At 37.2% G+C, this 16,136-nt stretch overlaps 1 protein-coding gene across 5 annotated transcripts in view; it reads left to right on the plus strand.

Annotated features, from left to right (window-relative positions):
• The window catches only part of TRIM2 (tripartite motif containing 2), a 52,398-nt gene that overhangs the window by 34,787 nt on the left and 1,475 nt on the right, over positions 1–16,136 (plus strand). For 4 of the 5 annotated variants that reach the window (XM_065877127.1, XM_065877129.1, XM_065877128.1 and 1 more), the window contains 3 exons: positions 5,855–6,023; positions 7,087–7,157; positions 11,807–11,947. In XM_065877127.1, coding sequence (XP_065733199.1) covers positions 5,855–6,023; positions 7,087–7,157; positions 11,807–11,947 — 381 coding nt within the window. Of the gene's footprint in view, positions 1–5,854; positions 6,036–7,086; positions 7,158–11,806; positions 11,948–16,136 lie in introns of all 5 variants that reach the window. The other variant, XM_065877126.1, reaches the window with a different exon arrangement.

The following is a 16,136-nucleotide window of genomic DNA, read 5'->3' on the forward strand; positions in this document are numbered from 1 at the left end:
ATTTCTGTTTTTATTTCTATTGCCTTGGGAGACTGACCTAAGAACACATTGCTACGATTTATATCAGAGAATGTTTTGCCTGTGCTCTCTTGTAGGAGTTTTATGGTGTCATGTCTTAAAGTCTTTAAGCCATTTTGAGTTTATTTTTGTGTATGGTGTGAGGGTGTGTTCTAACTTCATTGACTTACATGTGACTGTCCAACTTTCCCAGCACCACTTGCTGAAGAGACTTTTTCCCATTTTATACTCTTGCCTCCTTTGTTGCAGATTAATTGACTGTAGGTGTGTGGGTTTATTTCTGGGCTCTCTATTCTGTTCCATTGATCCGTATGTCTGCTTTTGTACCAATACCACACTGTCTTGATTACTGTAGCTTTGTAGTATTGTCTGAAGTCTGGGAGAGTTATGCATCCTGCTCTGTTTTTTTCCTCAGGATTGCTTTGGCAATTCTGGGTCTTTTATGGTTCCATATAAAGTTTTGGATTATTTGCTTTAGTTCTGTGGAAAATGTCATGAATAATGTTTTTTTTTTTTTAAATACTGTCAGGTTTACCTCAATTCAATGAAAAACAACAACCTTTAGAAAAGGTTATTAAGAGGCAATTTATATTTCCCAAATTAGCCTACAAGTTGTCATTTATGAAGTTCCTTCTACTTTCTCAGTTCCTATCTATCAGTACTTTCTGTGATAGATGATATGGGAGAAACAGAATTAATAAGACATGGTCCCTACCTTTTAAAAATGTAGAAGCCTTTTGAGGAAAAAAGACAAATATGCAAGAGATAACAGAAAACAATTCATGTCAGTCTTTAAGCAATCATAAATTGTTTGGTACAATCTAGAACCATAGTATTATAGTATATGATATAGGAATTGGAGGGAAAAGAAAACCGGGGCCAGCTTCATGGAGAAAATGTGAGTGAGCTACACTTGGAGGGATCCCATCATTTGATGCACTTGCTGTTACTCCCAGCATCATCCTCTGTTTCTTCATCCAGTCAGTCACTGAAGAGTAGAGAGCCCTTTGATGACAACAGAAATCTCTCTTCTGAGGTGTCATCAAAGAATATTGTCATCCAGCCCATTTTCCACATTTGTTCACAAGAAGATTATGAAACACTTTGTCACAGGTGTTTTGAAGGCCGTGTTCACTCTGCCTTCCACATTCCCCCGTCCAGGCTTCTCTTTCTGTTGACAACATGAGCTTTAAGTCAGATCAAACCACTGGAATCCCAGCTCTACGGTTTATTAACTGTTTGGCCTTTGGCAAATTATATGACTTCCTTGAGCCTCAATAGCCTCATATTTCAAATCTGGATTTAAAAAATCTGTCTTACAGGATTTGGGCAAGGGTTACATGAGATTTTATTTCTGGATTGTATATGTGCCTTGTATGAAATAGGCATTGAAGAAGAGTTCTTTTCCAGTGCCTCTAATGACCCTGCCCAAAACATGACGTCTGTTTGATCAGCTGTGCTTTTGGCTTCATGACCTCATACCACCTGCTGGTGGTCACTCCTTCTTTGTCCAAACTTACAGAGATGACGCTCTTCATAATCGATTCTGGAATTCAGAAGATACACGAAGTTCACTCATTAGTCCCTTATTGGAGGAATTTATGTTTTCCTTTTTAAAGTCATTGGATCACCACAGTCACCTCATCATTTTCATTAAAAGAAGTTACTTATGTAATTATCCACCCTCAAGTTGGAGCCTCTGTTTTGCATGGGGCAGCATGTTTTCAATCTAGGAGAATAAAAACTGTCATCTCTAATTCCACCGTATTGCACAAGAGTCTTCAATTGTCATTGATTCGTTTTGTTCCACTAGAGATTTGATGACTCTATGATGGCCATATACACAAGAAGTTCTTTTGCCTTTCTGCATCTCTAACTTCCTCCTCTTCTTTTCTGTTTTCATAATTGTATTTGTGGTAAGACATACCCAAATATGACAGCTTTAACATCAATAGAATGAACAATGTTTAGTGACCTCTTGAAAATACCCCTTTAGTTTGGAGACAACCCATTTGTTCTGGTTTCATACCTTAGCAAAACTATGACCTGTCTTTTCAAATTTAGAAACTAACACTAAAATAGTTATTGAAACAGTTTTATATCTACTTTATTGAAACACTTTATCTCTAATATATTAAATTGAAACAAAGGTTTTATATTTAAGAGAGAAGCGTTTCCTAAATTAAGTATTTTTCACTCAGTGATTCAGTGTTCTAAATGTAATAGCCTTTCTTCTTGGAAGAACTGGATTCTGATAGTTGGAATACTGTTGGTAACAATTGGAATAAACACGAAAGAACACTCATGCCCCCTAGAGGTTTGGGGGAGTGGATATGGTGTAGTTTCATCGTATTCCCTTTTTCTAATAGATACTGATCAAAACCCAAAGGGTAAAAGGATAGCAAGTGAAAACACTTTTGTAGTTTAATGGGATTTCCTCCAAGTCTGATGGCCATGACCATAAACAGAGAGAGACTTATTTTCTTCTTCGGTGGAATTCAGTAAAATTAAACAGGTGCTCAGAAAGACAAACTTTTAACACCAATGTGGATTCTCTGTATTTATTCCTAGTAGTTCTAGGGATATAATTTCTTATCTCCTTTTCTTTCTTTTACTCACCAATTTCTTAGCCCTGATTTTCATTCCTCTCTGCCTCGAATTTTTTCCTTTCCATCTTCCCTCCATCTAGGAAACTTTTGTGAACCCAGAACAGATGCAGAGACCCCTGGCCACTACGTATTCTAAAATATCTCATCTCTTCCCTCTTCAATTTAAGGACGTATTTGTTGAGTTAAATACTTTGATTTAACTTTTCCAAAGCCAGGGTCTAAAATATCCTTGCTTATTGTTCTGTTTAAGATGGTGGACACATTGTCAGGACACATTGTCTTATTTCCCTTGGTAGAATCTAGTGCAGCTAAACGGGGAGTGATGAAAGGAAATGGAAGGAAAAGAGGTTTTGGTTCAACATTTAAGTTTTTTCTTTTAGAAGCGCACTAGTTCTGATTATATAATAGAATGGCACTGGTCCCTTATTTTCTGTTTTTATGCTACATAGTTATCATCCACTTGGTATTATATGGCTGAGTCATTCTAAGTAACAAACACTGTTCATAATATTAGGTAGTGATAATATTCTTCTTAATACTCAAGAGTTTCCTCTCTTCCTTTTGATCTCTACGGACATATCTTCCATTCTGACATGAAAGTATATATATATATTTTTGCAAGCTATTATGTTATAGTCTCTGATCTTTGGGCTAGATTGCAAAATCAGAATTAAATTAACCAACAGATTCCCTTGCAAGAATGCCAGTGTTTCCTTCCTAAGTAAATGTACCTCTTTATTCTAAAGAGATCAAATCTGAATCTCAGTCATTTATAAACTTACAAGATCCTACAAAGTCTGAACCTCCACTGTGGAAAGGTCCCCGTCCCTCTCTCCATACTCTCTCTGCACGTATCTTCATGTGTTTGGGGGAAAGAAGATAATCCTGCGAGTCAAGTATAATGTCAGCTGGATAGGGTGGGAGAGAAGGAGATCGTGCTTGACAGTCTCCTTTATCCTTCAGAATCTGCACGACCCAGGAGGTAAATAGCATAGCTGCCAGTTTATAGATGAAGAAACTGAGGTTCAAACTGGTGAAAGAAAGGATGAATTTTGCTTTGAAAGTTTGATCCTGGTCGACTGGACTAACTGTGGTGTCACAAAAATAATTAGGAAATCAGGAGGTGCTAGTTTGGGGTTTCTTTTTTATCTTTTTTTTGGTTTTTTGTTTTGACATTGGTTGAGTTTGAGGTGATAACCTGTAAAATAGGCCATGACTAAAGATATGGATTTGAGAATCTTACACATGGAGGTGAAAGTTGATGCCATAGCATAAATGAGATTTTAGAAGTGTGTAGAGTTGTGCTGTCCAATATGGTAGCCACAAGCCACATGTGGATACTGAGTTCTTGAAAGGGGGCTGGTCTGAATTGAGATGTGCCATGAGTGTAAAATACACACTGGATTTCAAAGACTTAGTCCCCTAAAAAGAATGTAAAATCGTTCATTAATAATTTTTATATTGACTACATATTGAAATGGTACCTTTTCGTTATATTGGGTTAAATAAATACATAACTAAAATGAATTTTCCCTGTTTCTTTTTCTGTTTTTTGGTGTGGCTACTAGCAAACTTTAAGTTACATATGTAGCTTACGTTACATTCCTATCAGACAGCATTAACAGAGAGAGGGAAAATAAGGGGACTAAAACAGAACCTTTGAGAATGTAATTTTTTTAAAGTTTAAATTTTTAAGTTAAAAAGTAACACATGCAAATAGATTTTTCAAATAAGCCTACAGAGAAGTATAAAATAAGAGTTTTTCCTACCGTCACTAATATCACTTTGGAAGATATAAACACTATTTGGTTTCTTACTTTCTCTTCCAGGAATATGTATACACACAAACACATATTTAATACAGATGGGCTCAGACTACTCACTGTTCTGTACCTTGCTTTGTTCAGTAATATATCTGAAGGTCCTTCATAAAAGCACAGAGAGATCTGCTTCGCCCTGACCTTTTCCGTCCTGGTGCCGGGGAGGACTGCAGTTCTTGCCGTCCCTGTCATCTCCCAGTCCCTCTTGCCCACCTCTCCCTCGCCTTGGGTGGTCCTTCTCCTTCCTTGACCTGTCTCATCAGGTCGTTGTTCCACATGGCTTCTGAGATGGCCTATTGAATTCTCCCAAATCTACCAAATTGAACATTTGACACCAGTCACTTTAAAAACGGCACGGTAGACAGTGCTGCTGAGATGTTGTTGAGGGTAGGCGCTGTGTCTAACTCATCTTTGTCTACCAGGTGCCATGCAGTGGGTGCTCTATCATTGTTTGTAGAATTAGTGAACAAATGGGTGAATGAGTAAAGTACTACTTTATAAATACTCTAGAAGATGGAGGTAGAAAAGTAAAGGTATAAGACATGTATTTTGCAACAAACAGACATTTATATGCATACTATAGTCTATTCAGAAAAATGAGTAAGATTTTAAATGCATATTGTTTAATAGAAATCTAATGCTTTTTTGTCATTTTAAAATACTGTGAAAACTGGAACCAATCATCATTATTACCCTGTAGACTTTGGAAGTTAATATATTGAACAAATATTTGTTGAGTACCTGTTAGGCACCAAGAAGTGTGCTAGGCTCTGAGTACACAGTGCTGGATAAAACAGACATGATTCCCACCCGTGTGGAACTTAATTGTAGTAAAGTTCAATGGCAGATGCCTCGCAATTTCGATATTAATTACGACATATAATAATGACAGTGACTGCTTCCCTTTAATGACTGCTTCCCTAACATGTGCTATGCTCTACACTAAACAGTTTACCTACTTTATTTTACTTAATACATATTCCAGAAATATCAATGGAAGTGACTGAAGTCATTTTTTGACGTTTTTAATATATAAGGAATCTGAATCTTAAGGAAATTAAATCCATTTGTGCTGTATCAGGTGTGTCCGAAGCAAGTGACAGGTGTGGGGCGGTCTTCCTACTCCTCACTCGGTGATCTCTTGCTATACCACACTGCCTCTTTACAAGGGAACTGTGGCCCTAGTTAAGGAGATTCTAGAACAATTGTGGTAGTGATTCCTTAAAAAACTGATTTCCTATAAATATCGGTAACAGATAATGGATGTGACAAAGACAGATTTCCAAGACAGATGCTCATTGTGGCACTGTGCACCTCTGAACAGTCAAGTAAATGTTTGCTGACACCAGTGTCTGTCTTCATGTTCCGTAGTGCTTTCAACTTCATTTCTGCACTTGTTTCTAACAGACAAAAATCGGATCAGGAAAGCTGATGGGGCCCAAAGGAGTTTCTGTGGACCGCAATGGGCACATCATCGTGGTGGATAACAAGGCGTGCTGCGTGTTTATCTTCCAACCAAACGGGAAAATAGTCACCAGGTTTGGTAGCCGAGGAAATGGGGACAGGCAGTTTGCAGGTACACTCGATGGTAATATGTAAACCCCCTTTTTTATGCCTCTTCTGCTCACATTTGCATGATGTTGGAGCATGTTGAAGACGCCTCCTCCCCAGTGTTTTTGCTGGCTTTGGGAAAGATACTGGGGATGGAATCTAAGCGAAAGCATGGTTAGATGCTGCTCAATGACTCCGCCCACAGTAAGTTCAACTGCAGCCCGTGTGTGGCTTTTATTGGTGGCAGTTTACAACTCAGAAGTCCAACCTTCGAATATTAACATTAAATAAAATATAAGCTTTAATAAAATGTTTTTTAAATAAAAATGTTTGAGGAGCCATGGAGAACCTCCTGGTTCCACCTAGCTGTAGCTTTATTTAAAGAGCTTCTGAATGAGAATACTTTTCACCTGTCTAGGTGATTATAAGAGAGCAGGAGTTGAGAATATTTGCTAAGCACAGGAAGGGCCGTCTCTTTTCCTTCTTTTTCTGGTGTGCCACTTTGCAATCACTTCGTTTTTTACATCTGCAAGAAGAGGCTGAAAACAGTTGATTAATTTTCTTTTGGAAAGGATGCTTTTGGCCATTCGTGTTAATTTGCATAACCTTTCTTTATGCTTTGTCTCCAGTTCTGCCAGGTTCTGAATGTCACCCCAAATTACAAAGTGTGGGTTTCTGCTCTACTTGAAAAAAATGTTACATATTGGTGCTAAGAGTTACCATGTCTCTCCTCGGTGAGAGCTGAGGGTCCTATGTGACTATCAGGGAAGCTGGCAGATGGGACTTTCAGATGGTGGTGCGGAGAATGATTCCTGATGCTTACTGCTCATTCCACTTCATGAGGGCTGCTGGCACTCTTAGCTTGATCTGGAAGAAGGCAGAGTAGACAGTCACAAGCGTAGAATGCTATCGAATTTGTGTTATCTGGAGCCAGAGGTCAGGCTGAATGACCTTCCAAGGACTGAGTTTACGATTCTTTGTTCTTTCTTAAATAACTAAGTTAATATATGAAGTTTCGTAACTACTGTGTTGTTGTAATCATTTTAGTTGTTATGGTCATCACATATTTTTTCCTATCTTTATTTCAGGTCCCCATTTCGCAGCTGTAAATAGCAATAATGAGATTATTGTTACAGATTTCCATAATCATTCTGTCAAGGTACCATAAACACATCAATTGTTGTTAACTTTTAACTGCTTTTATTGAGGACTCAGTCTGGGAGAAAACATAACACTCATATATACACACAGGACCTAGGGGAGGTAGCCAAAAAGAGAAGATTTTTGTTTCTCCTTAAAGATGCGGGTTTTAATTTGGACATACAGACTTTGGAGAGTCAGAAAAGTGAACAAAATATGGTGGCAATAAGTTCCTTAATTTGAAACCGGTGTAAATGGAGATAACTTGAAAATGAAATTCAAAAAAGCAATTGCTTGGAGGCTTCCCTGGTGGGGCAGTGGTTGAGAGTCCGCCTGCAGATGCAGGGGACACGGGTTCGTGCCCCGGTCCGGGAAGATCCCACATGCCGCGGAGCGGCTGGGCCCGTGAGCCATGGCCGCTGAGCCTGCGCGTCCGGAGCCTGTGCTCCACAACGGGAGAGTCCACAACAGTGAGAGGCCCGCATACCGCAGAAAAAAAAAAAAAAAAAAAAAAAAAAAAGCAATTGCTTGAACTTAGAGAGGCAGAACTTTCTGAAGCTTAATGTCTCGTGGCTATTCAGTAAATTAAAATGAATCACTTTCTTCAATTTTCCGCATTATAAGACCTTTCAAACAAAATTAGATATCAGAACTCTGCTACAGCAACAGATTTGGGGAGGGAAATAGCCCTGGCATGCATTCATGTAGTGTATTTCATACATCTTAGAATCCTTTCACACACTTGGTGTTCCTGAGAAAACAATGCCCACCCCCTCTCCCAAATAGTGTAGTACATCTTTCTTACTAGGTAGAGGAGAGAAGAGAGATTTGACCTTTATTATGAGCAAACCAGGAAATACTAAAGTGATTGAAAATCAATGTCTCACTTACTGAAAAGAGAAAATATTTAATGACATTCTAGACCAAGCTTCTCAAAGTGTGATGTGTGTTCCATTGAAGGGGAGGCCAGGTGGTCCTGGACAGTGCACTGGCAGACATTTTTCTTTTAAGTGTTGTGTATATATTTTTAGAGTTACCTTCTGTTTACATCAAGTCATACTGGTTTGCACTTATAGAAGTGATATAAAGTTTTCCTTGTAAGGAAATTCATTTAAATTTTTTAAAGTGAGGCATTTCAAATGTGAGGGAGGATAAGAAAACAGCACAGGTGGTAGGCCAATGACTAAAGTTTGCACTTAGAGACAACCATTGAGCAACCAAACTTTAAAAACAATTTGCCTTTGTTGACAGCTAGAATAGCTAGATGGGGATAGGATTTTAACACCCTAAGTAAGGTACTTTCTCTTCACTGCTTCGTTTCCCCACTTCTTCCTGGAGGAAGGTACTTTTAACCTGAGTAAATGGGAAGGCCTTGAGCTTTTGAGATGGGTGTCAAGTCCCTGTGCAAAGAGGAGAGCACAGTGGGCCATGGTGACGGGGCAGGATGAGGGGAAATGATGCCCACTGCTGCTTACTTGTAAGGCTGCTTCCTGCCATGTAGTCTCTCCAGAGTTGCTACCATAGTGGTGGGGCTCCATCCTCATCTCCCCCGCCTCCCTCAATGCCCAGCCTTGGTAAAAGGAAGAGGACAGTGGGAAAATCTTTGGAGGAGGAGAGAAACAGAGATCAAAGAGGCAGCAGGGCCTGGGCTTGTGACGGTCCTCCCAGGGGGCTGTAACAGTCCCGTGTGATAAATGTAACTATAAAAGGATAACTTGGCTATTATTACGCTTCCTGCCCTTCACTCTCTTTATAGAGGAATCCTTCATTTAACTGTAGCGCATTCAACGAGAAGAAAATACATATAGATCTTAACAGTGCCAGAGGCCAGCAAAGCCTGGCATAGGTGCTGCCCACCCCCACCAGAAGACAGTGATGTTAATCAGGTTGCTCTTTTCTACTAAGCACACCCGTGGCCTCAGAGCCTTCCCCGTCCCAGTGCCCCAGGCAGCTCTCTGAACCACCTAGTGTTGGTATGTGGGAGGGCTCCTGTTTACCAGCCCTGACTGGTGCTGGAGGAGGAAATAAAACATGTGAGTGACCAGAATGTAAGGCAGGAGCAATGAATGACTTTTTAAAAATAGGTACATATAAAGTTCTATAGGTATCCAGAAGAAAGTACATGTCCATTGCTAAGATAGTCAGGGAAGACTTCCAAGTGGAGGTGGTATTGAGGTGAGCAGAATTTTGAAATCAGAAAAGGATTATCGTCCGACTTATAGAAACTTGCTATAAAAATTTGTTATCAAAAAACAAAGCTATAAAAAAGATTTCAGCTCATACTTCTGCCTCTTAATATGTTTTCATCTGAATAATTTATAAATAATGGAATGACATTTTTAGATGGGAAAAATAGAAAATATGTGACATCATGATTAAGATTATGAAAACACTTTTAAGTTTTCAATACTGTAGAGGCAGTTTAGTTATTTAAACTCAATTTTCCTCTTATTTAGTGGGGAAAAAAACCCAGTCATTTTGTTTTTTCTCTTCTCTTTGACAGTCGTTGCCATATAGCTCTTATGGAATAGTTGGGCTTTTGTTTCCTATATAACACAGGGCAGTTAGCAAGAGTTCTAGTATTCAAGTCACTTCTCTGTTGGTAAATGTAAAAACCAGACCTATAGGTCAGGGCTAATGAGTGGGCTAGTTAGTTCTTCATCTACCTTCACTTTATGCCTTTTTCTCATTGCAAAACAGTTAAGACTAAATTTGGCCTTCTCCATTATTTCAAAATGGAGCAGAAGCACGTAAGCTGTTTGAATTATGCCAAGGAAAACATACTAACTCAGAAAGCTAAACACAAACAAACAAAAATTATTTGTACAACTTCTTTTTTCATTTTTGTATTGGAGTACAGTTTGATTTACAACGTTGTGTTAGTTTTCAGGTATACAACAAACTGATTTTGTTATATATATATATATCTATTCTCAGATTCTTTTCCCACTTAGGTTATTACAGAATATTGAGTAGAGTTCCCTGTGCTATTGAGTAGGTCCTTGCCGATTGTCTATCTTATTTATAATAGTGTGTATATATTAATTCCAAACTCCTAATTTATCCCTCCCCTGTACAACTTAATAAGGGAAAGATCAGAGAATAATCAGTCGTGTCCTCGCCAGCATACAAACACTCCTTTTGGTCTTTAAAAGTAGAATGTTTATGTGAAGGAGATAAAAAGAGTCAGGAAAGATTTTAAATGATATTTTAGGAAAAGCTGGTTCCTATCTCTGTCCTTTCCAAAGAACCAAAGAGGTGGCTTACTTACTTGGCAAGTATGTAATTAATTCAGGAAGTGGTCATGACATTTTTTTACCTTAAAGAATGTTTAGGCTTTAGAGATGGAAATGTCTCACTTTCCCATCATAAGAAACTAAAAGAGGGACTTCCGTGGTGGTCCAGTGGTTAAGACTCCATGCTTCTGCTGCAGGGCATGTGGGTTCGATCCCCGGTCAGGGAACTAAGCTCCCGCGTGCTGTGTGGTGCGGCAGAAAAAAACCCCAAAACCAAAAACAAAAAGACAAGAAAAGAAACTAAAACAAATAGCATCATTTTAATCTTTTATACCACAGAGATGGCAATAGGAGAATCTCTAAAAGGTCCTGAGACATAGTGACCTCTCTCAGGTCCATATTTTAGGAACCTTACCCTCATGGGTGCCTTGTATGTAACACTTTCTGATTCGTTAATGAGTACTTCTACACATGTTGCATGATAATGGAAGCTTAAAATAATTCCCGAAGACGTTTCAAAGTATCACCAGAATCATCGAGATAAAGTCATGCTAACTATAGTCTTATCATTAAACACATATTAAAATTTTAATTCTCTCAAGATTAGTAATCTGAGTAATCTGCAGTTGATACATATACAGTAACACTCTATTAATAAGAATATTTAATTAAGCACAACAGCCCAGTGCTTGACCATATCAGATATTAGAGAATTTGAGAGTTCTTAAAAGTTCTGTTTAGCCCCGACTTCTGTCAGCCTCCCTCTCTCATGGGCTCTATTCATCAAAGCCTTAGGGTCATGTAAACTCTCTATTCTAACTAAAATATATTCTGAGAAAATCTATTTTAAAAAGTCCTTTTCTTATTCCTCACCTGCTGCCATCACACACACATACACGCACACTCACACTCACCCATTCGATGAATTTTCCTTATTATAAATGCGCGGTCCAGCCTACCACCCTTTCTTGTTATGTTGACTTAGTAAAATGGTAGTAAATTCTGAGTATCTGGCTTAACAAAAAGCTCTTACTTTCTGATTCAACTTTGAGTGATCATCCATCCTGTTAGAAATACAATGCCTGTTCTTGAAATTAGCTGTTTATTTAAATGCAGAAAGAGTAATGTTGGAAATTACAGCTCTACTTACTCGTATTGGCTTATGTTTGTATATATTTTATAATTTATAACAAAAGTCTTTTCACATAGTAATATAACCAGATATAAGCTAGAAAAAGAAGTGGTTAACAAATGCTAAATCAGATTTAGACAGTAAATTGGGGAACCACAAGTGAATGGAAGTCTAGCTTATAGACTTCCCCCCTCTTTTTTAAGAATGTCTTAAATAACCTGCTCAGATATTTTTAAAAGCCATAATGTTTGCTTAACTATTTTAATTTAAAATAAAATAATCTTAAAATATTTCATACAGGTGTTTAATCAGGAAGGAGAATTCATGTTGAAGTTTGGCTCAAATGGAGAAGGAAATGGGCAGTTTAATGCTCCAACGGGTGTAGCAGTGGATTCAAATGGAAACATCATTGTAGCAGACTGGGGAAACAGCAGGATCCAGGTAGATTAAAATACGGATTTATTTGTTTAGAGTGATTGGTGTTTGTTGAAAGTGGAGAATTGTCTGTACCCCAGACTGGAATGTTTTCCATTTGTTCATTGATTAGGTAATTAGACTGTAAATAATCAAACAAAAGAAGGTGGAGTAGAAAAAAGTCAACATATTGCCAGAGTGAAACCCTCTAAATCAGGGATTCTTAGTGTGTATCCCACACACCCCAAAAGCATTTGTAGCTAGAATTTAAGGGTTCCACTGAACAAAAATATTACATCATTATTTTTACTAACTTCTAACTGAAAATTATAATTTCCTTTAATTATGAATATAGGCAATAATCACAGTAGTTGTAGTGATACCTATACCTTTGTCACCAAGAGAAATTACAGAAATTTTCATACTACAATTGTAGACATCTCGAATTATCAGTTATACTGATCACTACTTAAAAATTACAGTCATCATTAGACCTGTCGTTGTTCCTTGTTATTGAATGTGTTAATTTAAAAAGCACCTATATTACTATATCACAGTTCTGTAGCACTTTGATGACTCTATTTTAATATAATTGTTTTCCTTTATAATCCCATGTATTTTGTCCTATGCATCTAAAAACATTATTTTGCTAAATAACCCATGAGTCAAAGAGGACGTCTCAAGGAAAATTTAAAAATATATTGGAGTGAATGAAAATGCAAATATCGCATATCAGAGTTTGTGGAATGCAGCTAAAACATTGCCGAGAGGGAATTCTTTTCCCCCAGCTCTATTGAGATGTAATTGACGTAGAACACTGTACAAGTTTAAGGTATACAGCATGTTGATTTGATACACTTATATATTTCAAAATCACATCATATAATTACCATTTCTTTTTTTGTGGTAAGAACACATGTACTCTCTTAGCAACTTTCCAGTACATCACACAGTATTATAACTATAATCAGCACCCTGCGCATTAGATGCCCGGGACGTGTTCATCTTCTAACTGGAAGTTTGTACACTTTGACCAATTTCTCCCCAATCCCTACCCTCTGGTAACCACCATTCTACCTGCAAGGGAAACTAATAACACGAAATGCTTACATTAGAAAAGAGAGTATGTCTTTAATCAAGAACCCAAGTTCCCACCTCAAAAAGCTAGGAGAAGAGCAAAAACTGAAAGCAAGCTGAAGGGAGGAAATAGTGAAGATAGTATCAGAAATCATTTACATTCAAGAGGAGATCAATGAAACAGTTATTCTTTGAAAAGATTAGTAAAGCTGACAAACCTCTAGCAAGACCGACAAAGAAAAAAAGACAGAAAATGCTAGTATCACTACAGACCCTGCAGACATCAAAAGAATAGTAAGGAATTCTGCGAACAACTCTACACGCATCAGTTTGGCAACTTAGATGAAATGGACCGATTTCTCAAAAAGTACAAACGCCTCAACTCACCCAATATAAAGTAAATAAATTGTATAGCTCTACAGCTGGTAAGGAAATTTAGTTCATAATTTAAAAACTCCCCCAAATGAAATCTCCAGACTCAGAAAGTTTCACTGGAGAATTCTACCAAATATTTAAAGAAGAGTTAACACCAGTTCAGTTTCTTCTAGAAAATAGAAGACAGGGGAACACTTTACAGTTCACTTTCCAACTCAGCTTCTGATACCATGATACCAAAATCAGACTAAGACAGTACAAAAAAGAAAAGTACAGACCATATTCCTCATGATTATAGATGAGGAATATTTTAATATTCCTTAAAAATGTTAGGAAATAGAATTCAACAATATGTGAAAATCTTTCCACGGCCAAGTGGGGTTTTTTCCAAGAACGCAAGGCTGATTCAGTATTTAAAAATCAATGTAATAAAGGGAGAATTTTAAAAAAATCGTTGTAATCCACCCCATTAAAAGGCCAAGGAATAAAAATAATATGATCATATCAATTCATGCAGAAAAAAGCATTTGATAAGATTCAATACCTATTCATGATTTTTAAATCTCAGAAAACTAGGAATATACAGGAACTTTCTCAATTTGATAAAGAATGTCTGTGAAAACCTACTGCTAACACCATACTTAATGGTGAAAGAATGAAAACTTTTCCTCTAAGATCAGAAACAAGGCAAGGATGTTTGCTCTCACCATTCTTATTCAACATTAGTGCTGGAAGTTCCAACCAATACAATAAGGAAAGAAAGGGAAATAAGATTACAAATTAGAAAGAAAGAAAGAAACTATCCCTATTTGGAGAGAACATGACTGTTTACATAAAAACATATCAAGGAATCTACAAAACAGTTCTTAGAACTAATAAGAGAGTTCAGCAAGGTCACAGGATACAAGATCAGCATATAAAACTCAATTGTATTTCTATATAGTAACAACGAACACGTGGACACCAAAATTTTAAATACAATATCACTTAAAATTGCTGAAAAAAATGGAAATATCTAGATATAATAACAAAGCATGTCTAGTATGTATATCTGAAAGCTCACATGCTAGTGTAAAAAAGAAAAGAAGATCTAAGTAAGTGGAGAGACATACTGTATTCATGGATTGCAAGGCTCAAGAAAAAAGTCTGTTCTCCCCAAACTGACATACAGGTTTAACACAGAATCCCAGCAGGAATTCTTGTAGATATAGACAAGATTATTTTTAAATGTATGTGGAAAAGTAAAGGGACTAGAATAGCTAAAACAATTTTGAAAAAGAAGAGAGAGGAATCCCTCTACCTGAGTTCATGACTTGTTATATAGCTATTCTATAGCTGCAGTAATCAAGACTGTGTGGTATTAATGGAGGGATAGGCACATAGGTCAAGGGAACAGCACAGAGAATCCAGAAATAGACCCACAGGTGTGCAGCCAACTGACTTTTTGACAAAGGTACAAAAGCAATTTAATGGAGGAATGGTAACCTTTTCAGCAAAAGGTGCTAGAACAACTAAGATCTCCATAAAGGAAAGAAAATGAACCTCATCTTATGTAAAAGTTAACTCAAAAAAGATTATAGATTTAAATGAAAAGTGTAAAACTATAAAACTTTTAGAAGGTTCTAAGAGAAAATCTTTGGGACATATGGCTTGCTAAAGAATTTTTAGACATGATACTGAGAGTATGATCCATAAAAAAACAAAATCAATAAACTGGACTTTATCAAAATTAAAAACTTTTGTTCAGTGAAAGCCTCTGTTAAGAGGATAAAAAGATAAGCAACAAACGGGGAGAAAATATTTATAAACCACACTCTCTGACAGAGGACTTATACCTGGAATATATAATGATTTTCAGAATTCGACATAAAAGAACCAAACAGTCCAATTAGAAAATGGGCAAAAGACATGAAGAGAAGTTTCACTGAAGAGGTTATAAACACGAAAAGACATTAGGGAAGTGCAAATTAAGACCATGATGAGATACTACTACACACTTATTAGAATAGCTAAAATTAAAAATATTGATGATACCAAATGCTGGTGAGCATGCAGAAAAATTAGATTTCTCATACATTGCTGGTGTGAATGTAAAATGACAGTCAGCCTTGAAAATAGTTTGGCAGGTTCTTAAAAAAGTAAGCATACACTTACCATACAACTCAGTAATTGCACTCCTGGGTATTTATCCCAGAGAAATGAGAACTTATGTCCACAGAAAAACCTCTACATTGTTGTTCATAGAAACTTTATTTGTTATAGCCAAAAACTGAAAATAACCAAGATGTCTTTCAGTAGATTAACGGCCAAACAAACTGCTATATCCACACTGTGGGGTAATACTCAGCAGTTAAAAGGAACAGAGTGATGATACCCTCAACAACTTAGATGCATGTCAAGGGCATCATGTTGAGTGAAAAAAAGCCACTTTCAAAAGATCACTTGCTGTATGATTGCATTTAGGTAACATTCTCAAAATGACAGAATTATAGAGAAGGAAAAGAGGTAGTGGCTGGCAATGGTTAGAGATGTTGGGAGAAGGGGAGCGGGTGTGACGATAAAGAGGCAGCATGAGGCAGATCTTTGTGATGATGGAATAGTTCTGTATGTTGGTCGCAGTGGCTACATTAATCTATACTTGTGATAAAACGTACAACTATACACACACATTCCAATGTCAGTTTGCTGGGTTTAATATTGTACTACAGGTATAGAAGATGTAACCACTGGGAGAAACTGGATGGAGGGTACGCAGAATCTCTCT

Source organism: Phocoena phocoena, chromosome 5 (genome assembly GCF_963924675.1).
Source record: "Phocoena phocoena chromosome 5, mPhoPho1.1, whole genome shotgun sequence".
In the NCBI taxonomy this organism is placed as follows: Eukaryota; Metazoa; Chordata; class Mammalia; order Artiodactyla; family Phocoenidae; genus Phocoena; species Phocoena phocoena.